The 25566-nt window shown below is 36.5% G+C and overlaps 1 protein-coding gene across 1 annotated transcript in view; it reads left to right on the top strand.

Annotated features, from left to right (window-relative positions):
* Window positions 1–14897: 14897 nt before the first annotated feature.
* The window catches only part of LOC128220059 (uncharacterized), a 42626-nt gene continuing 31957 nt past the window's right edge, over window positions 14898–25566 (top strand). Inside the window, exons 1-12 of the mRNA XM_052928313.1 lie at window positions 14898–15041; window positions 16288–16387; window positions 16560–16612; window positions 17510–17606; window positions 18368–18490; window positions 18705–18793; window positions 19020–19168; window positions 19544–19674; window positions 20116–20158; window positions 20803–20975; window positions 21982–22076; window positions 22987–23130. Coding sequence (XP_052784273.1) covers window positions 14968–15041; window positions 16288–16387; window positions 16560–16612; window positions 17510–17606; window positions 18368–18490; window positions 18705–18793; window positions 19020–19168; window positions 19544–19674; window positions 20116–20158; window positions 20803–20975; window positions 21982–22076; window positions 22987–23130 — 1271 coding nt within the window. The 5' untranslated portion in view covers window positions 14898–14967. The remainder of the gene's footprint in view (window positions 15042–16287; window positions 16388–16559; window positions 16613–17509; window positions 17607–18367; window positions 18491–18704; window positions 18794–19019; window positions 19169–19543; window positions 19675–20115; window positions 20159–20802; window positions 20976–21981; window positions 22077–22986; window positions 23131–25566) is intronic.

Here is a 25566-nt window from a genome sequence, read left to right on the forward strand (position 1 = left end):
TGGGACCAGTAACTATAACCTATCACACATGGGTTCGGGTGGTGGGTCCAGTGGCTTTAACTTATCACTAGTGGGTTCGGGTTGCTGGTCCAGTGGCAAAAACCTATCACCCATGGGTCGGGTTGTGGGACCGGTAACTATAACCTATCACCCAAGGGGTCGGGTTGCGGGTTCAGTGACTAAAGCTTATCCGATCAATGGGGTCTGGTTGTGGGTCCAGTGTCTATATCTTATCCGATCCATGGGGTCGGGTTGTGGGTCCATTGTCTATATCTTATCCGATCCATTGGGTCGGGTTATGGGACCAGTAACTATAGCCTATCACCCAAGGGGTCGGTTTGTGGGTTCAGTGACTGAATCTTATGTGATCAATGGGGTCTGGTTGTGGGTCCAGTGTCTATATCTTATCCGATCCATTGGGTCGGGTTGTGGGTCCAGTGTCTATATCTTATCCGTTCCATGGGGTCGGGTTGTGGGTCCAGTGTATATATCTTATCCGATCCATGGGGTCGGTTTGTGGGTCCAGTGTCTATATCTTATCCGATCCATTAGGTCGGGTTGTGGGACCAGTAACTATAACCTATCACCCAAGGGGTCGGGTTGCGGGTTCAGTGACTAAATCTTATCCGATCCATGGGGTCGGGTTGTGGGTCCAGTGTCTATACCTTATCCGATCCATGGGGTCGGGTTGTGGTTCCAGTGTCTATATCTTATCCGATCCATTTGGTCGGGTTGTGGGACCAGTAACTATAACCTATCACCCAAGGGGTCGGGTTGCGGGTTCAGTGACTAAATCTTATCCGATCTATGGGGTCTGGTTGTGGGTCCAGTGTCTATATCTTATCCGATCAATGGGGTCGGGTTGTGGGTCCAGTGTCTATATCTTATCCGATCCATTGGATCGGGTTGTGGGACCAGTAACTATAACCTATCACCCATGGGTTAGGGTTGCGGGTTCAGTGACTAAAGCTTATCCGATCAATGGGGTCTGGTTGTGGGTCCAGTGTCTATATTTTATCCGATCCATTGGGTCGGGTTGTGGGACCAGTAACTATAACCTATCACCCATGGGTTAGGGTTGCGGGTTCAGTGACTAAAGCTTATCCGATCAATCGGGTCGGGTTGTGGGTCCAGTGTCTATATCTTATCCGATCCATTGGGTCTGGATGTTGGACCAGTGACTATAACCTATCACCCATGGGTTAGGGTTGCGGGTTCAGTGACTTAAGCTTATCCGATCAATGGGGTCGGGTTGTGGGTCCAGTGTCTATATCTTATCAGATCCATTGGGTCGTGTTGTGGGACCAGTAACTATAACCTATCACCCATGGGTTAGGGTTGCGGGTTCAGTGACTAAAGCTTATCCGATCATTGGGTCGGGTTGTGGGTCCAGTGTCTTTATCTTATCCGATCCATTGGGTCGGGTTGTGGGACCAGTAACTATAACCTATCACCCATGGGTTAGGGTTGTGGGGTCAGTGACTAAAGCTTATCCGATCAATGGGGTCGGGTTGTGGGTCCAGTGTCTATATTTAACCCGATCCATAGGGTCGGGTTGTGGGACAAGTAACTATAACCTATCTCCCATGGGTTAGGGTTGTGGGTTCAGTGACTTAAGCTTATCCGATCAATCGGGTCGGGTTGTGGTTCAAGTGTCTATATCTTATCCGATCCATTGGGTCGGGTTGTGGGACCAGTAACTATAACCTATCACCCATGGGTTAGGGTTGCGGGTTCAGTGACTAAAGCTAATCTGATCAATGGGGTCGTGTTGTGGGTCCAGTGTCTATATCTTATCCGATCCATGGGGTCTGATTGTGGGTCCAGTGTCTATATCTTATCCATGGGGTCGGGTTGTGGGTCCAGTGTCTATATCTTAACAGTGTCTATATCTTATCCGATACATGTGGTGGAGCTGTGGGTCCAGTGTCTATATATTTTATTCGATCCATGGGGTCGGGTTGTGGGTCCAGTGTCTACATCTTATCCGATCCATGGGGTCGGGTTGTGGGTCCAGTGTCTATATCGTATCCGTTCCATGGGGTCGGGTTGTGGGTCCAGTGTATGTATCTTATTCGATCCATTGGGTCAAGTTGTGGGACCAGTGTCTATATCTTATCCGATCCATGGGGTCGGGTTGTGGGTCCAGTGTCTATATCTTATCCGATCCATGGGGTCGGGTTGTGGGTCCAGTGTCTATATCTTATCCGATCCATGGGGTCGGGTTGTGGGTCCAGTGTCTATATCTTATCCGATCCATGGGGTCGGGTTGTGGGTCCAGTGTCTATATCTTAACAGTGTCTATATCTTATCCGATCCATGGGGTCGAGCTGTGGGTCCAGTATCTATATCTTATCCACGGGGTCGGGTTGTGGGTCCAGTGTCTATATCTTATCCGATCCATTGGGTCGGGCTGTGAGTCCAGTGTCTTTATCTTAACAGTGTCTATATCTTATCCGATCCATTGGGTCGGGTTGTGGGTCCAGTGTCTATATCTTATCCGATCCATGGGGTCGGGTTGTGGGTCCAGTGTCTATATCTTATCCGATCCATGGGGTCGTGCTGTGGATCCCGTGTCTATATCTTATCCGATCCATTGGGTCGGGTTGTGGGACCAGTGTCTATATCTTATCCGATCCATGGGGTCGGGTTGTGGGTCCAGTGTCTATATCTTATCCGATCCATGGGATCGGGTTGTGGGTGCAGTGTCTATATCTTATCCGATCCATTGGGTTGTGTTGTGGGCCCAGTGTCTATATCTTATCCGATCCATGGGGTCGGGTTGTGGGTCCAGTATCTATATCTTATCCGATCCATGGGGTCGGGTTGTGGGTCCAGTGTCTATATCTTATCCGATCCATGGGGTCGGGTTGTGGGTCCAGTGTCTATATCTTATCCGATCCATGGGGTCGGGCTATGAGTCCAGTGTCGTTATCTTAACAGTATCTATATCTTATCCGATCCATGGGGTCGGGCTGTGAGTCCAGTGTCTATGTCTTATCCGATCCATGGGGTCGGGATGTGGGTCCAGCGTCTATATCTTGTCCGATCCATGGGGTCGGGTTACGGGTTCAGTGACTAAAGCTTATCACCCATGTGCCATAGTTATTATATACCCACATCATAAATCTACATGCAAAGCATATCACAAAAGACGTGGGGGGGGGGGGGGTAAGACACTGCCTTAAAGTGCTTCTGAGCTTCTGAATGTACTTTATAAACGTCAGATCATTGAGACGAAGGAGTTTGCACACCACTGAAAATACATTTGTCAAAATATTTGTTCATGATTTTATCTGTGAAGAGCAAAAATAGAATGACAAATATAAATATCTTATTATCATTTTCATACTGTAAAGTATGTCAATATTTTTGTAACTATACTCGACTTATCACTATTACATTGCGTTTTTTGACACCACCGAATTCTTGACATATTCGTGCACAAAGTTGTATATAAATATAGCTTTAGAGAACAATGGGACCACTTTGCGTCTAGAGTGTTGAAGTTAACAACGTTGTTAACTTTTCAATAATTACTGCTCTGGAAGTCTGTTGTTTTTCTAACACTATTTGAAAGATATATTAGCTTTATATTTAAATATGTGCGCACATCAAATATTTCACGCTAAAAAGTTAATAAGGATGTCGTTAATCACGTGGTTAACTTGAGCAAAGTTTTGAACAAACGGCCCAATAGTGTCATGTAACAGAAGAAGAAGAAGAAGAAGAAGAAGAAGAAGAAGAAGAAGAAGAAGAAGAAGAAGAAGAAGAAGAAGAAGAAGAAAAAGAAGAAAAAGAAGAAGAAGAATGAATGAGGCATAATTAAACAAATAACATGATTACCTGTAGGTAGTTATAAACGTGTAATAAATCATTTGCATACACATTAAGCATTACTCTAAACATAAATGTATTTAATAAAATCATGCATAGCTACGATGAACAATAATAATATATTATAAACACTAGTCAGTATACCTAAATTACAACCATTTGTTAATTTCTTAAATGCTGATCCATTATAATACCTTTGTGGAGAAAAGTCTATAGAATTTATTTTTCAAAACGACTTTCAAAACTTTTTTTTAACTGAACAGCATTGTGTTCGTGTTTTATATTTAATTTTTCATTCTAGGTAAGTTCGATGAATTGTTAGATGCTTGAATTGCGCCAGTAGTATCGTTTGATATGTAATGTTCGTAAATCCCGATATAACGGACATTCTAGGAGAAAACGGAGGAACTTTCATGTAGGAATCATAAAGGCAGGGGAAGAAACAGCGAATTGGCACCTCTTTGGTTTACTCTAAAATGGTGTAACACAATTACAATATAATTACTGGGCAGAATCTTGCACATTGACGTCAAGGAGGCGATTCCAATTACGTACATCATAACATGATTAGAACAATAGGAGGGATAGTCAGTAATTTGTGTGTGACTTTTTTTAACATTCTGACCGATGTTGTTCTTGCTCACTGTATTGAATGGGTGATATAATTTCTTTCTAGACGATGGTAGTGTTGCATACTCGAAGAAAATTCATAATCGATAAACAAATCGAAATAGTAAACCGTAATCGGAAATCGGAAACACGTGAAAGTGTTGTAAAATAAATGGCCCAATATATTGAACGACATAGATTTTTTGGATTTTTTTGGTGGAGGGGAGGGGGAGGGAGAGTAAAACTATATTCCTGTATCATATATAATCAGTTTGTAATTGGAATAATAACGTTCTATGGGAATCGATTATATATGATTCTGATCGACTATCGCAGATGTTCGACACCAATCGACGTTGAAGTGCTTGTCGTTTTTTCGGTTGAAAACGAGGTCGATATTAGGAGCTATTCACACTCCCAATAAGTATTCTTTTTCACAAAGAATGGAATCAAAATTCAAAATCCTATTTTATTTAATATGTATTGTATGTTGTTCCAACATATTTTGTTTACACGAGAACGCCATGTTCTCGAGTATTAAGTATGAGTATGTGTTGTGTAACTGAAGACGTCATCGCATGGAAAAACTGATGAAAAAGGGATGAAGCAAGGCGAGTTGCAATAGAGTGTGACATTTTGACCGAGCTCATCTTTGCAAGTCATACCTAGGGTGTGAACTAATGACATTTTGAGATCTTGAACCAATTCAGACATACACTGGCCATGCTCTACATTCATGGGCCATGTGGAAATGTACTGTCATTTTGCCCCCTAAAAAAGAACGATTTCCAGGACACACCAATTAATGTTTTGTCAATGAGACCACAGACGTCTCTATTTGACCGCAAACACCTGTTAATGTCGCTAAAAAGCCGGAAGTTGTTCGCATCACAGTGTTATTATTAATGTTATTCATTCTATTTTCTAGCTAAGAACGAAACAGTTTTCGGAAACAACGCATTTGCAAGTAAATTCAAAAGAAAACAACCAGCCAATACAAAACCATCTTTTATCCGCGCCAGCAATACAACATTTAGAGCCATGTGTTACCCGTGCCAGCAATACAACATTTAGAGCCATGTGTTACCCGTGCCAGCCAATACAACGATTGGAGCCATGTGTTACTCGTGTCAGCCAATACAACGTTTAGAGCCATGTGTTACTCGTGTCAGCCAATACAACGATTGGAGCCATGTGTTACCCGTGTCAGCCAATACAACGATTGGAGCCATGTGTAACTCGTGTCAGCCAATACAACGTTTGGAGCCATGTGTTACTCGTGTCAGCCAATACAACGATTGGAGCCATATGTTACTCGTGTCAGCCATGTGTTACCCGTGTCAGCAATACAACCTTAAGAGCCATGTGTTACCCGTGCCAGCAATACAACGTTTAGAGCCATGTGTTACCCGTGTCAGCAATACAACGATTGGAGCCATGTGTTACCCGTGCCAGCAATACAACGTTTAGAGCCATGTGTTACCCGTGCCAGCAATACAATGATTGGAGCCATGTGTTACCCGTGCCAGCAATACAACGTTTAGAGCCATGTGTTACCCGTGTCAGCAATACAACGATTGGAGCCATGTGTTACCCGTGCCAGCAATACAACGTTTAGAGCCATGTGTTACACGTGCCAGCAATACAATGATTGGAGCCATGTGTTACCCGTGCCAGCAATACAACGTTTAGAGCCATGTGTTACCCGTGCCAGCAATACAACATTTAGAGCCATGTGTTACCCGTGTCAGCAATACAACGTTTAGAGCCATGTGTTACTCGTGTCAGCCAATACAACGATTGGAGCCATGTGTTACCCGTGTCAGCCAAAACAACGATTGGAGCCATGTGTTACTCGTGTCAGCCAATACAACGTTTGGAGCCATGTGTTACTCGTGTCAGCCAATACAACGATTGGAGCCATGTGTTACTCGTGTCAGCCAATACAACGTTTGGAGCCATGTGTTACTCGTGTCAGCCAATACAACGATTGGAGCCATGTGTTACTCGTGTCAGCCAATACAACGATTGGAGCCATGTGTTACCCGTGTCAGCCAATACAAGGATTGGAACCATGTGTTACCCGTGTCAGCCAATACAACGATAACCGTGCCGGCCAATACAACGATTGGAGCCATGTGTTACCCGTTTCAGCCAATACAAGGATTGGAGCCATGTGTTACCCGTGTCAGCCAATACAACGATACCCGTTCCGGCCAATACAATGAAAACCGTTTTTCGATATCTAAAATATTAAGAAAGTTATTAAGGTTAAAGCAAATTAAAGGGACCTTAAACCCATTTTGGAGTTGAATTTTCTTACTACATACAATACCGACTATTAATATCATTTATAGTGGTAAGTTATGCACTGAGCAAGAATCTGAAAACCGTTTTTCGATATCATAAATATTAAAAGAGTAATGAAAAGTTTAAACGATGTTGAACGCATATTAAAGGGGCCCTTTAACCCATTTTGGGGTTGAGTTATTTTTCTACATACAATACCGACTATTAATATCATTTATAGTGATAAGTTGTTCATCTTTTTGGTTATTCAGTTGTTGGTTTCCACGGTGAATTCAAATCTGAAAGCCCTTTTTTGATATCTGTATCCGTACCAGCTGAACTTATGGGATCCGGGGTGTCAAAAAAGTGGTCATTTTTGCTCTAAACCTTAATTACTTTTTATACTATTTGTATCGCGAATGTTAACCAAATTGAACCCTTAGTTACAAGTTTCCAGACGGCAGCAGTCCATTTAACATTGCCAGAAGTTTTCATTCTCATACAAATGGTCAGAACCACACAATATTTGATTAGTATAATTTAATTGGTACAATAAAATAAACAAACATACATACAAACATACAAACATATTAAAAGTATTTACACACACATACAAACATAATTAATTTATCAGTACACTGAAGCATAAAATAACTTCAATAGGTCTGTGTTTAGTACTGTTTACAGGGGGAAAATTGAAGATTTGAATTTGCTATACTCTTTCCGACTAAAGAAAAACACGAGAATTGGACATTGAATTATGCTTGTTTGTCTAAAGACACTATAGTTATACCAACATATCGCACACCATTTTAAAGGTAATTGACTCTTCTTTCCATGTCACTTATTTAAAAATGGATCGTTTATATGTTGGTTGAGAAATTTGCATAAAACTGGACTCTACCGCGAAATCGGGTAAGTTTGAAAAGTATTTGCATTAGGTGCTCTGAATTGTTTCCCTCCGTCTGCAGATAGAGTTGGGATCTCTAACTATTGAAGTACTTGGGGTTTACCTTTTCATGTTTTATTATTATTTGTTTTATTGATAAGTTTCCTCAAGTTAATGCATACTTTGATAAGATTTACCTTTTGCGTTTTATCTTTATTAAGAATTGTTGGCATAAGAGTGAGGTTTGTGCACATAATCTGGTTTAAACTCCCAGTAAATTTACATTTTACTGACCGTTCCAAGGCGGTACCTAACAATTCTTGATAAACATACCAATTATATATATATATATATATATATATATATATATATATATATATATATATATATATATATATATATATATATATATATATATAGTATTTATGCACTGTGCTGTTTGTAAAGTTTTGTGCTGTTCTATGTTATTTTGTGTTCTATGTCTTTGGCGTTTGCCCATTGCCACTAAACCGGGTTTATGTTTAAACTTTTTGCTACTGAGCATGTTTCTGTAGCTTTTTGCATATATATTGGTTAAAATGATAAAATTTAACAATAAAAAGTATAGAAAAAAAGAGTTTATAGCATAAACATTTGCAGCATATTATTTTAACACGATAAGGAAAGTATAAACAAAAATCATTTAACAACGCAACGTAATTATACACATAAATTATAATAAAATTACGAACACTTTTTTATATAAAGCACACTATTTTTGGAAAATCTGTTTAAAAAATCTTACTCCAGATTGCTACACATCAAGGTATGCTGAGGCTTTAAACGTGTTGACGGTCTCAGAAGAGTCAATTGGCCAGCCCTTGTGCAAGTTCTACTGCCCGGTCGCCCCGCAGCACTATTGGTACAGAAAGGCACTCAAAAGCCTTTGGAGCTGGGTCAAATGTGTACCACAAATATCTGGCCGCAACCTGGACATTGCTCATGGCACATTATTAAAGGCTGCAAATTGCACACGTGATGGGTTCGTGAAAGAAAAAAAACTAAGGCCGGGCTTTGCCTACCCATATATCACAAGCTTATCATCGAGCAAAGCGACATTAAAACCATTTATATGTGCTTCACTAATGCTTTATCTTCTCCAATACCTCTTCGACAGTGCATATGGTTTAAACTTGCTTTCCACTTGGTGTCGAGCGGTCTTGAATTTCACCAGTTTCACGTCGACACCTTTTAGTTTACTGAAGTTCATGATGGTATTGCGTATAGCACCCTAAAGCACGAGACGCAGCAAAGGAAATCCAGGTTGGGCGTACAAAGGATGAGGATAAATCGGACCGCAGACTTTACACAACAGGTGGCCCGTGTTATCCTGTAGCATGCTCATGTTACTCCTCAGTAAAACCGACAACAAAAACAACACCGATATTGTTCCATGGCTGCTTCAAGAAAGCCATCGTCAGACTTGATGCGAATGACATCTCCTTATAATTGTCCACATAGGCTTCTCCTCGGACTGTATAATGTAGACCCAGTGACATGAAGACGGTTCCAAAGGCGACTTATGGTGTATGATGGATGTACGTACCAACTTTATTTCACATATGCTCTGAAGTAGCAACGTCACCTCAAGTTAGTGCACACATTTAAGTAGGCTTGGAATTGCATTTATACGGAATGTAATGGTACACATAGTTTGTACATGTAAGGTGATTGCCAAGGTACGATTTTCAAAATGTTACAACCAAATGGACAAACAACAGCAAAAGTGCACACAGGGTACGTATACATTAAGTAACTATTGGAGCGGTGTTTCCTGTATATAACAATAAATTCGGTCCAATGTCATAATGATTTTTTTTCCAGGAGAAATGCTTATTAACTATTAGTTTATTATCAAAACCGTGCAATGTCAATAATGCCTGTTTAATGTCACTGATAGCTGGGAGCTGGCACTGATGCCTGTTGGGTGATCATAGCAGCGATATTATCAAACTTGATCCGCAATTATTATAACTGAATTACGTCAAACCATAGTTAAACGTGTAATGGCTATGATAATGTTTCGGTATTTTTCTTTGAAAACGATACGAACAAAAAAGGACGCTTTATGAAAGTTGCTTTATTTCCGAAATTACATTAAACAAAACTGAGTTGTCTTTACGTATAATTTCCAGCACGCACTATGATTTAAAAGGAAGAAATATACAAAAAAACATTTAATCATTTATTGATAATGTAGTTTGTATCTCCACAGCAAAAATAAATACACACTGTCATATAAAATCATACATCAATAACATTCAATTTTAATATATACCGGATGTGGTATATGACATGATTATGTTTTAATCAAATGATAGGTTTTAAAACTTGTTTCATATTTTTCCATTCAGTAATAATAAAGTTACGATTATTTTATTTTGCGAGTTATTGTAAATTTTAGACATTTGTTGATGACAGGCCTCTATTTTTACACTGGTATTCTATCATGCGATTTATAGATCACTTTTTATGTGAAAAACTACAGAAACAAGCTCAGTAGCCAAAAGTTTAAACATAAACCCCGTTTAATGGCACAGGGTAAACACCAATGACATATCATCTCATATTCGAAAAAGAAAAATATCGATTTATTATAATCATGGTCTTAATGTTATAATTGGTTTGTATTAAGTTAAGATCAGAATTTTACTACACTGTTTCTATGTGGTTTTCATTGGCTGTTCGTCTATATGTATCCATATATTCTTTATATATTAATAACCATCAGCATTGAAAAATTCCGAACATTTATAGACACCCTGACCCTGTTCCCCTCCTTTGCCAAATGCACAGTCATTTTTCTCCCTCCTCAGATAAGTAGATCCAATAATTTAACCATGCTAGAAATTCTTATCATGCCCACGGGCGAAGATAAAATGTCCGTATGGAACTCCTTCTTAATGGTAGACACATTGTAATTACCTGCCTTGATGAAGACTATCGTCTGTAGCATCATGGAAGCTTTGTCTTGTGGCAATATTTAGAACGCTAATTAATTATTTCTCGCATCAAATGTCACCATAAAACAGTTTGCACGCACCTTTCAAGAAATAATGCTTCAGTTTCCTTACAACTATTTAAAGACCGATTTGACTATTACCTTAATCTGAAACACTGCGCGCATATCCATGACAACCACGAATGATCGCATATCCATACGCAATTATTTTCACTAAGCACAAAAGAGTTTCAGCAAAAAAATCAACATTTTTACTAAATTTTGTTTAACTGAGGTGGGAGAAAAAGCATCTACCATAGCCGTTCGTGTAAGATAGGTTCATCCCGACCCTCGCGCAGGTTGTTTTCCACAAAACACCCTACGCTCGGGTCGGACTGAATCTATCTTACACTCTCAGCCATGGAAGATACTTATAATCTCCTACCCGAATCATGCCTTATGAATAATGCTAAACGATAGGAAGTAGTCCTTTACACACATTGAATACCGCGAACTCAAAATGGGGTAACGGCCTCCTTTACGTTTGATATTTGAAGAGAAGTTATTTTCATAGACCATGAGTGTATCGTCGTCGGCCAAAGCACGTTCATTGGTTATAATCTAAAGAACGTTCTAGATATTCAAATTGCGCGAAGAATACATAGACAATGAGCACATACGACTATGTAGCAAGGTTCATAACCCTTGCCTTAATGCTTGTTTGGTTATGCCGTTTTCAAATAAAAAAGGAACAAATGGGCGTTGGCTTGAGCTTGTAGTACGCTGGTTTTGATTTATGTCATGATCCTGATGTCTATGTTTCAGTAGTGTTTTACACCTGTCAATTGTAACCACGGCACACAGGTCCGGGGGTAGTCCGGGGATGGCGGGGGGGGGGCGTGTTTCCCATGATTCGTTTGATGGCTATTTTCGAAGAGCTCTTACACCTGCAATTTATGGAATAGAACTTAAAATCCAACTTTGTTTCACTTGGAAATATTTTACACGTATAAAAATTGAAACGAAAACTAAAGGGTTATATTAAAGGAAACATAACACCGATTTGGAGGTGACTTCGGCAGTAAATCACAGCATGGTTATACTATACCAGACTATTGACTGTTTTCCATCTGTACAGATTTAAAGGCTGAATGTTTTGTTGTTGTTGTTGTTGTTGTTTTTCAAAACTTGCTGAACAGGCTTTTTTACATAAACAATAATATTTGTATATAAACGGGATTTTTTAATTAATAGCCACATGGTCACACATTCCCAGTTTAAAATATCGATATTATTTTTTATCTGTACCTTTATCATATTTGTGTTTTTTTGTTTCGATTACAAAAGTCAAATGAGTTTAACTTAATAATGAATTAAAATTAAAACAAAAACACACACAACATTTATGCATCAGCCTATATTGTGCGCCATTCAAACCTGTATGCATAAATTTGAGTAATGCATTTATGTAATAAAGAATAAAAGGTAATGTACAAAACAAATTAGCGTGAACAACACACGAATAAATAAAGCCAAATAACACTGATCGCCATTCACTGAATAAAATTTAAAGATGAACATGTAAATTAAACTTAGGTGCATTAACAATGGAGTAAAAACAAGTTTAGCAAGTTTTCTAGTTTTACTCTCAAATGTAAGTCTGATGATTGTCCGCTTTTAGATTGGTCGTTTCTTGGTAAAGAGTGAAGAGCACGTTTCATTGTTGGCATTTCAAGTGGATCTACCAGGAAATCAGACAGTTTACAAGAAAATAAAGGATGCATAGCATCAAGTCGGCGCAATAAAATTAGAAGAAAAACGTGCCTGTAGATAACCAAAAAATGGTTATTATTTCAATGATAATATGTTGGGTATACATATGTTCGATGGACATTATGGTTGATAATATTGTTACAATAGTTTAAGTCCGGAATTATAGACTCTGTTTTTTTCCAAGCTTATCCTACGGTACATACTAAATTATACGAAAATTATACACACGTTTCTTTGGTAAATAAAGTCAATGGTCTAAAACATGGATTTCAATAGAATGAACCAGCATGTAATGTGAATTCCTGGCTTTATATATTGTATATGTTATGGTAACACATTTTACTCTTATGAGTAAATAGAACGGGGATAAAAAATACTATACATTAAGAGGGAATTATTTAGAGTTCATTCTTTTGAATGACATTTTCAAGACAAACAATTAAACTCGCCCTTTTGCTGTGGCCAAGGGAGGTTACTGCGTAGGAGGTTTAGAAACATAAAGGATATTGTAATATAACATTCATCTATTTGGGGGGAAGTTGGTATCAATCGGAACACCTCGGCCAGTATCTATCTCGAAGCTTGCTGGAGAAGACCGAGTTGTTATGATTGATTTGGTATTTAAAATCAAACTTTTCAAAATGATAAGCAGGGCTTTTATAATTTAAGGTACCATTACCATTTAAAGAGTAAAGTTATTATAAAACATACTAAACTTCACATTTTATCATGCAATGTGGAAACGATTTAAAGCATTGTTCTGCAATTTATGAACTAGTCCCTTAGTTGGATTAGTTCTAAAGTAATATCAAATATAGTCGGCGCCGACTAATAAAAATAAAAATAAATGTGATATAAAATCGAATTTATGTGCGAGTATTCGTTTTCAGCTGTTGTTTTCTCGAAAAGAAATATTACAAATTCCCTAATAAACAGTATTTTTTTCCAGGAATATCTATATTCAAACATATGCAATATTTTAAAATTATATCAAATTATTATTTTAGACATAATTTTCAGTTTCAAAAGTGTGATACTCAGTATTTATCAAAGGGAGGGTCCTACACTTGATTTTTAATGTAGTTCTTTAAGTTGTTATTTTCATTTCTTAGTTTTTCAGTGAAAATATCCAATCGAACACTTTTTATTTCATACTGATCTCAATATATCACCGAGGAGAGTGAAAGGAGAGCGGATTCTAAATTATTTTAACGGACGAAATAATACACCTCATGATAGAACGTTTTGGGTCGGTTAAATTCTTTTGAAATAGACAGTAACAACCACTTTTGAAAAGTTGCATGGTCACGTGACGCTGTGCGCAAAAAGCAGTGCTGTCGCAATTGCTTATGAATCATGGATTGTGGTTTAAGTGTATGCGGTCATTGTCAAATATCATAGTTAGCATGGTATATTATTGTTTGTAATAAATGCTACCTTGTTTGTTTTTTAAATAATTAACTTGAACATTTAATGAAAGCACATGCATCCAGTATTTTTTTTTTATTTTAATGCTGTTTTGTTTATAGTTTTTAATGTGTCAGTCACATTACGTTTTATAATTTAAGAACATGAACATTACAAAACCGTAAAACGGAACAGCCAAGTAATGATGAAACGATTATCGAGTACCATCGATAAATCGTCGCTGGTAATGTCATGTCGGCGACAATCGATAGTGGTTGTCCAACATCGATGTCGCTAATGTCACTTCTGGTATTAACGTATATTTTTCTAATGCGGTGACTTATAAGTACTGGATGAGGTGTTAATCATTTTGCATCTGATAAATGTGTTTTGTTGTTATGTTCGTTAGTGGTGAAGTTATTAAAGTCATTATAAGTGCATGGCCATTTATTAACTGCTCCAATAAGCATGACTATAGTCTCACACTTACTGACTCTATGTTAAACCATTTAAATAATCATGTTGAAACAATGTATTCCCAAATAATATTATGAGCTTTCGATTATTGTGGTCCGATAGTCAATCGAAATGCTTGGTCCGATTCGATTCGAGTATCTATAGCAAATGGAGTCCGATTTTCAAACACTACAGCCAAGTATTTCAGTTGAGATAAAGTATTAAAGCCCGAAAAGCCACATGATGTTGTTGAAATATTGAGTGATTAGGTTAATGTTATGTTACGGTTTTGTTATTTACTCGGATGTGTCGTTGTACAAAGTCCAGGTCATGTCTGCTTTATTTTATTATTATCTAAACATGCATACTCATAACAAAGGAAATACACATGTGAACAATACTATAAAAGGCAAGTTCGCAGAATAATCTTTCAGAAAAGAAAAACACACAGCTGGCTGTTGACAATGTTAATACATCAGCATCTCTCATATTAAAATAAACAGTCAGACATACTCTAGCGAAGTAAAAGAGAAATGCATCGCCACTTAAAAATTTAAACTCTTGGTGTCACATGCTATCTGATAATTGAGCGTACCCGTACAGTGTTTATCAAACACAATTTTCCATGCTTACTTCCCCTAGTTATGATTACGCCTCTCACCGCTATCAAAACAAACACGATCTAGATAATGACTGCCCTTGAAACTTTGCCGAAATAAAAGACGGAATGGAGATTTTTGCGTTCAATACCGTTTGGAATATTATAAAAACCTTACTTATACTGTTTCTGTTTTCCATTCTGTAAGTAGTTGTTTTGTTATTACTGAAAATTGAGACAATTTGATCACATACATTTACATATATTTAGATTTTATAAAACGATGATCGAGAGTTTTTCCGGTTGACATTTGAGAAGAAAAAGACACATTTATAGACTAGAATCGAACTACCAAATTAATCATTTATATGGGACAACATCTTAATATGAATTCATTTCTGTCCAATCAGGTTGGTTAATCACACTTAGTAACATAACCTTTTTCATGTAGAATGTCAGCTCAAATATAAAGGATGATTAAGATATGCCTATGTAAAATCCATAATCTTGTTCAGCCACTTAGAACTGAATTCAATCTATATATGGTGGCATGATTGACAACAAATACTGTTTCGGTAGGATATAATAATCAGTTCACATTAAACGAAGGTGCCTTCTATGAGATGTCATACCAATATAGATATTTATATAAATAATTAATTGTTTATAAATGTGTTTAAATCAATATGCATCAATCTTTTCATGGGTGTAACTTTGTAGTATAAAACTAGAGTAATTAACTGTCATCATTACTTTTATTATTTTAATTTACTTTTTATTGGATATATTATTTAATATTTTAGTTAGTAATTATCAGTAATGTCCATCTACGTCAGCGCGAGTTACCCCGGAAGTAAATGTCGAACAATGCTATTGATTTTACATGATAACTTTGTGTCAGTTTGATTTTTTGACTTATTGGAAATCAATTCACATGCTTTTGCATTAAAAAATTAAAAAATATATGGACAAGCCCAGAAGTGGAAAAACAAATTGTGATTAGGGTTACAAGGCAATGGTCCAAACTACAATGAACTATTGAAATAAACATAATCACTTCACATACACAAACACAAGCACCCAAAACAAACTTACATACTTAACACACAAAAAACAACAACAACAACATACCCTTGTCAAAATTGCTTTACCGTTAAATAATTGGATTTACCACCTTGGAACGGTCAGTGAAACAAGAGTTCACTAGAATATGGCCATATATGAGTTTAAATCTTGGCGTATTCTACCCTCCAGATATTCCCTTTTACAATAATCCGGTACAAAAATTTAAGTCAAACCATAATGGGTTTTAGCTCTCTATATATATATATATGTTGTCCAGAATATTTGCTTCACCATATTAATCAACTTGACATCTGCATCCTCATACATTTTACTCCAATGATAATGAAAGAACAATAATGCAATAAATACAAACTATGTTTTCAGATATGATTGGGTCCAGATGCTAATATGGAAGCACAAATACAAGATAAAAGGTCCCTTCCCCGTTCCTGTATTTGGAAACTTGTTGACCTACATCATGGCCGTAAGCGGATTTTTATTTCGTTTTTTTCCTAGGCTTGTATTGAGTATTAGTCACACAATCTTTAGTTAGCGAATATAAATATAAAATGCAACATGGTTTAAGCAAGCATTTTTGTCTGCCAAGTGAAGCCAGTATTATCAACATTAAATATTAGTGCATGTAAATATTACAGCCTGGTGCCGATCATCAGCGAAAACGGATTGAAAAGTATGGAGATGTTTTCGGGTAAGTGCAATTATCGCAGTTATTCTTCAACGGGGCATGTTTCTTTGCTGGTATCATTGTCCTTAACCGTACTGTATCCTTCTCAAGATGCCGATCTTTTTATATATATTTTTGGTTGGTCCTGTGAATGGTTTTTATATGTACCATCAAGCTTGTAACTCCAACAAATGATTTTCATTGCCATTGGGCATACATTGCAGAGGTGTTTTGGTTTTCAATTTATAGTCGATACATCAATACGAAAAATTAATGTTCAACATGAACATATTGAGGTCAATAATAACAAAAATGTAATGTAGAGGCTCAAACGAGTTATAGAAAAGGAATATTTTTTGTTATAGAAATCTTTTTTTGTTAACATGCAACATATTTGAAATACATTATTAATACAACAAATATCAGCTGTATCAGAGATTATAAAAAGTGCTACACCATCGTTTATTCTTGTTTTAGTTCCATCCAACTTTAGTTATACTATTCATAATTGTATTTAGATACATTAATTAGTACAATATACATCATAAATAACATATATTACAAGATAAAATGTATTGTTGTGCGTGATAAGTGTGTTTGTAATGGTTCGCGCCTCCATATCTGGATTTGATATCTTTATTACTATATATATTAATTGTTTCACGGTGCGATAAATGTGAGGTTTTATCATTTAAAGCTCTTTTTAACTCCAAGATGTTCCGTACGAATGCCCATTTTTAAAAATAGACTAAATAACTTATTTCAATGTGTTATGGTATATTTATAGATTTGAGAAATTTTATTTGATCCCTTTTGTGTTGGAATTTAAAATATAAGCATACTAACATAAAAATTAATAAATCTCCCTTAAATAGATTGATTTGCATACACAATAATATAATTTTATGTTATATTTTGTAGAGGACCCTCAGGCTCAATGAAGGCCTTGAACGTTGCCAACATTGAGTTGCTGAAGAAAATCATGATCAAGGACCACGTTGAGTTCCAAAACCGATATGTACGTTTTCAAATAACGGATTGGTATTAGAAATAAAATGCATATGCGCATTTATTCGCTAGTCTTAATTTACCCTTTCTCTCGGGTGAAAATCACTTGGCGAGCAGAGCATATCATAACACATACAATAGTTTTGTAAGGCTGTTTGCGAGTCTGTCAAAAACAGGTCATAGTATCTTGTACTGAGTGTTTCATCAGTTGTCGGAGAATGCTACCCATGTTGATGGATTTTGAACATTGTGCATTGTTTTCACGGCATAACATTACGCCCACGATGATATTGCACGCGGGAATTACTGATATGGTTAATAGTATTAAGGTGCTAACTATAATAATAAACTACCAACAGCAGGGCACAAATGCCTTCAATAGACTCACCTCTGATTGTTTTTGTTTAGCATGAGTTTAATTTTGTGACGTCCGTCAAATGCTCCAGTCCAGTTTTTCATATTACATTATTAAATCTTATTTTTGATAACGAGGACGCGGTCTTACTCTAGCGGTCGAGATATGCTACAGCAGCAATTTCTCGCGATATTGTAGGACTTTTGTTATCTTTTTATTCTATTTAATAGAAAACAATATCTGCCTTGCAATATGTTGATGGCTATTGAGTTTAAATTTAACAATGTATTTCGTTCGTACTGTTTTATTGAAATTGAAGAATTAAAAGAACAGATATGTATGGTAATATTTTCACATTTTGCTTTCGACATAATTTGACATGCAACTTGTCTTTCTTCACATTCTTTTGCCTTCAGGTTTTCCCAGGTGCATTCGATCCTCCACCTGCAGATAAAACATTGTTAACGATGGAAGATGAGGTGTGGAAACGCGTGAGAAGCATTATTACCCCAAGCTTCAGTGCCGGAAAACTGAAACAGGTAGTCCGATTCGTATCGTGGTTGATGACCAAGTTTTGTGCTTGTGTATTTTTGTATGTTTGTTCAATTTTGTATATTTAATAATTGCATAGTAATTTGACAAGAAATTCCCTGTTGACAAAAAGTAATTATCACTAAAGAGACCATACTGTTTTTATATATTCAAATGGAATATGTGAAAATCAGTCGATGCGATAATATTTTGCATGTGTAGATGACCAAACAGATGAATTCCTGCGCTGAACTGCTCGTTGCTGGCCTTCTAGAAAAGGCAGACTCAAGGGCTGTCATAGATCCAAGAGTGTAAGTCCCATTTAATTACTTATAATTATAGAAAATGGTACTTGTGATACCAATTCATATACACAATTTAGCTTGATGTGGCTTCATCAAAATGTCGTACCCGTGGTTCCAGCATTGAATATTCACATTAATATCATTAAAGGTCCTCTTTATTTAAATGTTTAATTTTTCGTTATATTCAATTTGGTTTTATTTTCTGGATATGATAACTCATAATCAATTGCAGACATTTTGGCTGCTACACCATGGACGTGATCGCCAGTAACGCTTTTGGAATTGTCACTAACGCCTTCAAAAACCCCGACGATCCGTTTATTTGGCACGCGAAAAAGATATTCTCTACGCCAGTCTTCAATCCAATTTTACTTTGCATGCGTAAATTTTTTTGTTTGAATACCTATAAGTATTAATTTTATACTAAGAAAACTTTCACTGTATGATAAGTGCTTATCAATTAATGCACGATATCTCTGTTTGTTTATTGAAGAACGAAATGTTATGATTAAGGCATAGGAGAAAATAGTGCATATAACTATTTGTTATATTCATATTTTACTAACTTAATTCGTATATATTGACGGAAAATACCATTTCAATGAATCAAAAAAACTAAATATATCTATTTACCTGTATAGTTTTACAAAATGGGCTGTTATTAATTGTCAGTTGCGTGTTGAAACACGGTACTGAATTCTACTTGTGTTGTATTCCGTGTTGTTCTGGGTTGTACTTATCATTTATATATTTCAGTTTTGTTCCCGCGCATTATGATTCCAATTACAAACCTGTTTAAGTATAGTGCTTACTACCCGCAAGATTCCATGGACTTTTTCCGTGACGTTTCAGCTAAAATCATTGAACAACGAAAACAAGATAATGACGTAAGTGACAGTTGAAATAGCTTACCTAAACAAATTGAGCTATCGATAGTTGTCTATGCAAGGGGTACTGCCTGAGGAATAAAAAATATCTGCAATTTTTGCTGTTTAAATCCGACCCCTTGAGCATAAAAGTATTTTTAATCAATCATTATGCCACTCGTGGAATATAACGTTGGTTGCTTAGTTGGTGAATTTTATTTCTATTGTCTGAAATAAAACCAAATCTTAAAACAATCAAGCCTGTAAGGTTATTTAACGATATTCAGAAAACAAGAACAGCTGTTCTGGAAATCTTTTGCAGCTGATGCATGTTGTTTTTTCTCTTCGTTGGAAAACTCCATTTCCAATCCAACGCATGAGGTATCCATGCTCCCTATACAATATGTTAAACAGATACGTCCAAATAAATTATCATGCTGAAAATCTCTCTGTTTATTGTAGACAAGCCGTGTAGATTTACTCCAACTGATGCTTAATGCGGAACTTCAGGATGATGAAAACGAGAGCAAGACCACGAAAAGTACGCAAGTGAATTTATTTTGTTTACACATCAATTATACGCCTTACTTAACATAGCATGTTGCTTTGGTGGATTTGCTGTGCTGTTTAAATTATTAATCCGATGATTTCTTTAATTCGCATTCCTGTATATTATTCGGTGTCGGTAACATGGAAAACGAGTTGCACCTCAAATAAGAATGCTGTTCAAGTATGTACTATTGAGCTTAAGGTGTGGACCATTGTCGTCATCGAAAAGACTTTTTAAAAAGCCTGCAGTGCCATTTATAAACCGTTTGTATGCTCAAATAGTTCGTGCTTTCAAATGTTGTATGGTAATCGCAGTGTTTAGCGCATTTGCTTCTCACAAAGGTATCAGAAGCTAGATTCCCGGCCACGGCGTATGTTTGGTTGGGTTTGTGGTTACCGTTCTGGAAAAATGGGTTTTCTTCGGGTACTCCACTTCCCCGACAACATAAGACCAAGAACTTCGCGCAACATCGTGTGTGACTAAAGTTAATCCATCATTCTTCACACTCGTTGCAATAGAGATAAAATTTAAGTAAGTGACCCTTCTGAGTGTTTTTAGGGGTGTGTGTGTGTGTGGGAGGGGGTCGTCAAGTTAACCTTACTCGGTCATTACAGGATTGTCTGTTGAGGAACTTACTGGCCAGATGTTCATAGTGATTGTGGCTGGATACGAAACCACCGCCTCCCTTCTGCAGTATGTGGCGTATGTCTTGGCGACAAACCCTGACGTTCAGGATAAACTTATCGCCGAAATCGACAACTGTATCTCTGAAGTAAGTTGAATAATCAAAATACTCCTTATATTCCAAAACGATGTCGTCTGCAAGCACAATTTTCTAAATGTTTTAGTTATTCATTTTATGATACTTAACGTATATTTTTGAGCAGTTATACAATGGAAACTACAGGGAAAGTAACCAAGACGGTAGCGAAGTTTATATTTTTAGGCACAAGGCTAGCCCTTTAAGACACAAAACAAGAGATACACATTGTCCGAACGGTGGGCTATTGGAAAAGCTCACCATTAGCACTACGTGTTCTTGTGAGCAAGAAAATGTATTTATATGGAATAATATCTTTGCATAAATATTCCAAAACCACTAAATAGCTTCTTTAACCTACATGTTTTGTGTCTTATTAAAGGTCATTGCATGTCTCTTGTTATGTGTCCTCAAGCGTCACTGTCTAGTTCCGCTTCATGTGTGTATATAGACTTTCAAATGTGTGATTAACAAACCAGACGTTATTGTAGAATGCTCCAATGTTTTCAATAATTCCATAAATTTATGAACATGTATACTTGTTTACAAATAGAGAATATTGGCAAAATGATATCAAATTGTAATATGTTACCGCCAAAAATTGGCGATAATAGTCCTGAGCCGGAATAAGAGATTTTCTTTCTTTTATTAAGCATCTCACTGGTTGTATGACACAATAACTTAAACTATCTGTATTTCCGGGTTTTTTATATGTTATTGACTGAAAATTCATCCATTTATGTTATAAACATTTTTTGTTTCCTTTTAATTTGACTATAGAAGCTAAGTTAAGAAATGACTTAAGATGCTTTTTGAATACCGAAAAATACTCTCATACCTGAGTTTTCGTTTTCTGATATGCACATAAAGGTTTATTTTCCTTTAACATTTTATTTTAAAATTATTAGTACCACGTGAAATCACTGGACTAGACAATAAAATAATTTGATTTATCTAGTTAAGCCACGTTCATTAACACAGTGCTGGTATTCTATGTATTGTATATATGTTTTAACAGGATGTCTCGGAGCTGAAGTATGACGTGATTCAGGATATGCCCTACCTTGACCAAGTTATCAACGAGACATTGAGAATGTATCCACCACTTGCAGCGTAAGTTTTTTTTGCCAAGATTGTGTCTTAAGTATCATTTCCAAAAGAATATCACAGAAATATCTACGAGCAAATGATTTATAATGCTAGCAAAGTGGTTCAAATATCACATTTGCAAGGATTTAAAAGTCAAGAATCATTATATTTGTAAAACAATCTATCTGTTTAAACTATACAGTTAGTAGCAAAACATATGATCTAGGATGAGATTCGCGAAACCATATACATATAATAATTTTTTTAATAAAAGCTGCAAATGGACACCACACTTACCCTACAAAGGAAATCACGAATTAAATGTATATCGATAGACATCGGGGGAGTCACCTATTCGCAACCTTTGAAAACAATATCAAATAGAATGTAACTCACACTCAGCCAACTTTCTGTACTAAATGCATGCATAACCAATCAGTATATTGGAGTTCGGGTACCAAATAATGACTAATTTTGATTATTTTGCATACCATCTAGCACCCTATTAGTCCAGAGTTCTTGGTAAACATCCCTGCCGCCGTCTCATATTAGGAAGTTAAAACAAAGCGGTAACTACAGGCGCAAGTCGATCAGCCTTAACTTTAACCAGCATCATGTTCAAAGGTTCGTGTAACTAAGGCCAAATATATTCCAAACGGGAGGCACAGACTTGAAGACAACGCACGATACAAGCTGTCATTTTGTGACGCATCAGATCCTAAAACAGCAACTGTGCATGTTTGTACATAGTACATAAACTATAAACCTAAACAAACAATAGTGAGCTTAGCTGAGTCCTGTTTATAACGACTTAATATGTTCCGAGACATTTGAGCCCCATTCCATCGATGTAATTGCATGTGCAATACAAACTATTTCTTACAAAAATAAATAAGAACATGCCTGATTTCGAATGGGTTTGTTCATGTTTTAGGATGAACAGGGCGACCAGCCATCACAAGGACGTGTTGTTGGATGGCTATTGGTTTCCTGCCAACACACTGATCCAGTACAGCATTTACATGATTCACCATGACCCTCAACTTTATCCGGAACCCGATAAGTTCATACCGGAAAGGTAAAACATACATTATACATACCATCCGCTTTATGTGGAAATTTGTATTGACAGTGCATACACTTAAATACTGTGCGTTTCCCTTTTTCTATTTTTGCAAACAAAAGGATTCATATTATATACACGTGGAAACATGTGAACAAGTAAATTCGTAACATCGACAATGACAGTGACAATGTAGCTGATAAGTTATCGACCGAACCTTTCAAACTGAGTTTTGATGTTATTGACCAAAGGGTTCCGAATGAGATATATATTAAAGTAAACTTTAGCAATGTACGACAGCAATATGTGTTATGCATGTTAGAAAGTTTGTACTTTGATATACTTTGTTCAATTTAAAGGTTTCTTCCTGAAGAGAAAGCCAAACGTGACCCGTTTACCTTCATACCGTTCGGGCATGGTCCTCGTAATTGTATCGGCATGCGGCTTGCTGTCCTGGAGTTGAAAATTGCCCTGGTGGCTACCTTGAGGAAGGTCAAGTTCTTCCAGGTCCCAGAAACCGAGGTAATATTGGAAATGAAATGTCAGTTATGAATATTCTGTAGTTTTTGACCATGCTGTTTTTCCAGTATCACTGAGAGTATTAAATTGAAACAGTCCTACTAATAATCAGGCAAATTGAATTTAAGTAATTGAAATTGGGCCTCTTCTTGTGATTTTTTTTAATAAACATGTTTGTTTTCAAAATGGTATAATCAACATGTGTTTCAGATTAACTAATAGCAACATTTAAATAAGAACATTATGTACACAAGCTTGCGCATGTGTTTTGTTGTTAAATGTCTAAATTATAATTATACCTGGAAGAATATGCACATGTAAATTCAAGATTTTTTGTGTTCAAGTAATATTTTTATAATGCTAGGAACGTTAAGCCAAGTTTGAATGCAATCTATGAAATCCTTTCAACTTGCGCTAATATGAACCGCTATGGGATTGTCAGAATTTCATGCAACTCGGACGGCAATAAATATGCCATATACTTGTAATATTAAATTCTACGTAAAGGTACCATTGGAAGTGATCACTCACGAGGCGTTCCTGCGACCAGTCAGACCTGTCAAAGTTGGGGTGGAAAAACGGTCTTCCTCTCAAGACTAAACAACACAGTGCCGTTTGTCTATTTTTTTGTTTCGAAAAGAACAATATGTAAACCTGATATGGTAAATGGTTGGTTGACTGTTAAACAAACGTATAAACTCTTGAGAGTAGTAGTGTTCAAGTTGTCATATAATGGCACACTGTATAAGCCTTGAGTGTACCTGTGCCAGAATTGATGTGTAGGCCCAATTTGCTAGGGAGGTTATTTTTATTAATCACGGCAGGATGTGCGCCTCGGATGAATTTTTCAGTATATGTTGATAAGATTAATACATACTGTCTAATATTCTTAAATGAAGCATATGCAACCCATTCAGTTTCAATTGTATTCCTGAACTTTTGAAAACAATGCTCCTTGTTTTACACTTAAGTAAAGAGAATAGTACGTACTTTCTTAATTGTTGGTTCGAAACTTTCTCCATCCAAACAATAACAAATGGTCTTTACCACAAAATACTTTGTATATGCCAATAGGCTATGCTATTATTTTATTTTTTCTTATATGCATTTTGGCAATGTAAACTGTTTTTTTCTTGTCGCCATATTGTGTTTACGACTTTACGTACTTAAATGTAAATAATAAGTAATCTTATTCGGTAGTGGATATTATATCATGTATGAAATATTATTTGTTAAGCAAATGTTTTCCTGTCGAGCTAGATATCATATGACGTTAATAAATCGAACACTGAGCCGTGTTGTCATTCTCCATCTGTTTCTTTTTGGTATTGACCGGCCTATGAGATAAACGACCTATGGCCCCCACCCCCGTTTAGGATGTAAGTTTGATTTATGACGCTGTCAGATTTTAAGTCTAGTAAGGTTGTGTTACAGAAAGCAAAATGCGCCGATTTATATACACTGCCATGCAGGACCACCGTTATACGTCCCTCCAAGATAAAGGATAGTGAATTAATTAATTAAAACATAACGAATTACTTGTACCGAACATGACAGTGGGTTACAACTCGTATTTTCAAAGCTTTCCTTAATTGCCATTTCACGTAAATCTGCTTTGAGACTTGTTCGCACTTTCTCAGCATCTGTTACAGCACTTCAAGTTATCCATAATTTGATTTAACGCCCTAAGAGTTGTATTAAATATTGCCATTTTTGTTGTTAAATTTTTAGCTGATGTATGCCTATCAGAGGGGTGACTTTATTTTCTAGTAAGGGGAATCTGGTTAGTTTAAATAGTATTATTTTTTATGACAAAACAAATTCATTTATTTAAATTAGGATACAATATATTCGATATAGTTATGAGATATCAAATGAAAAACTATAAAATACATGATCAGATTCGTTTATAGTGATCAACTAAGATTTTAA

The sequence above is a fragment of the Mya arenaria genome, chromosome 15 (assembly GCF_026914265.1).
Source record: "Mya arenaria isolate MELC-2E11 chromosome 15, ASM2691426v1".
In the NCBI taxonomy this organism is placed as follows: domain Eukaryota; kingdom Metazoa; phylum Mollusca; class Bivalvia; order Myida; family Myidae; genus Mya; species Mya arenaria.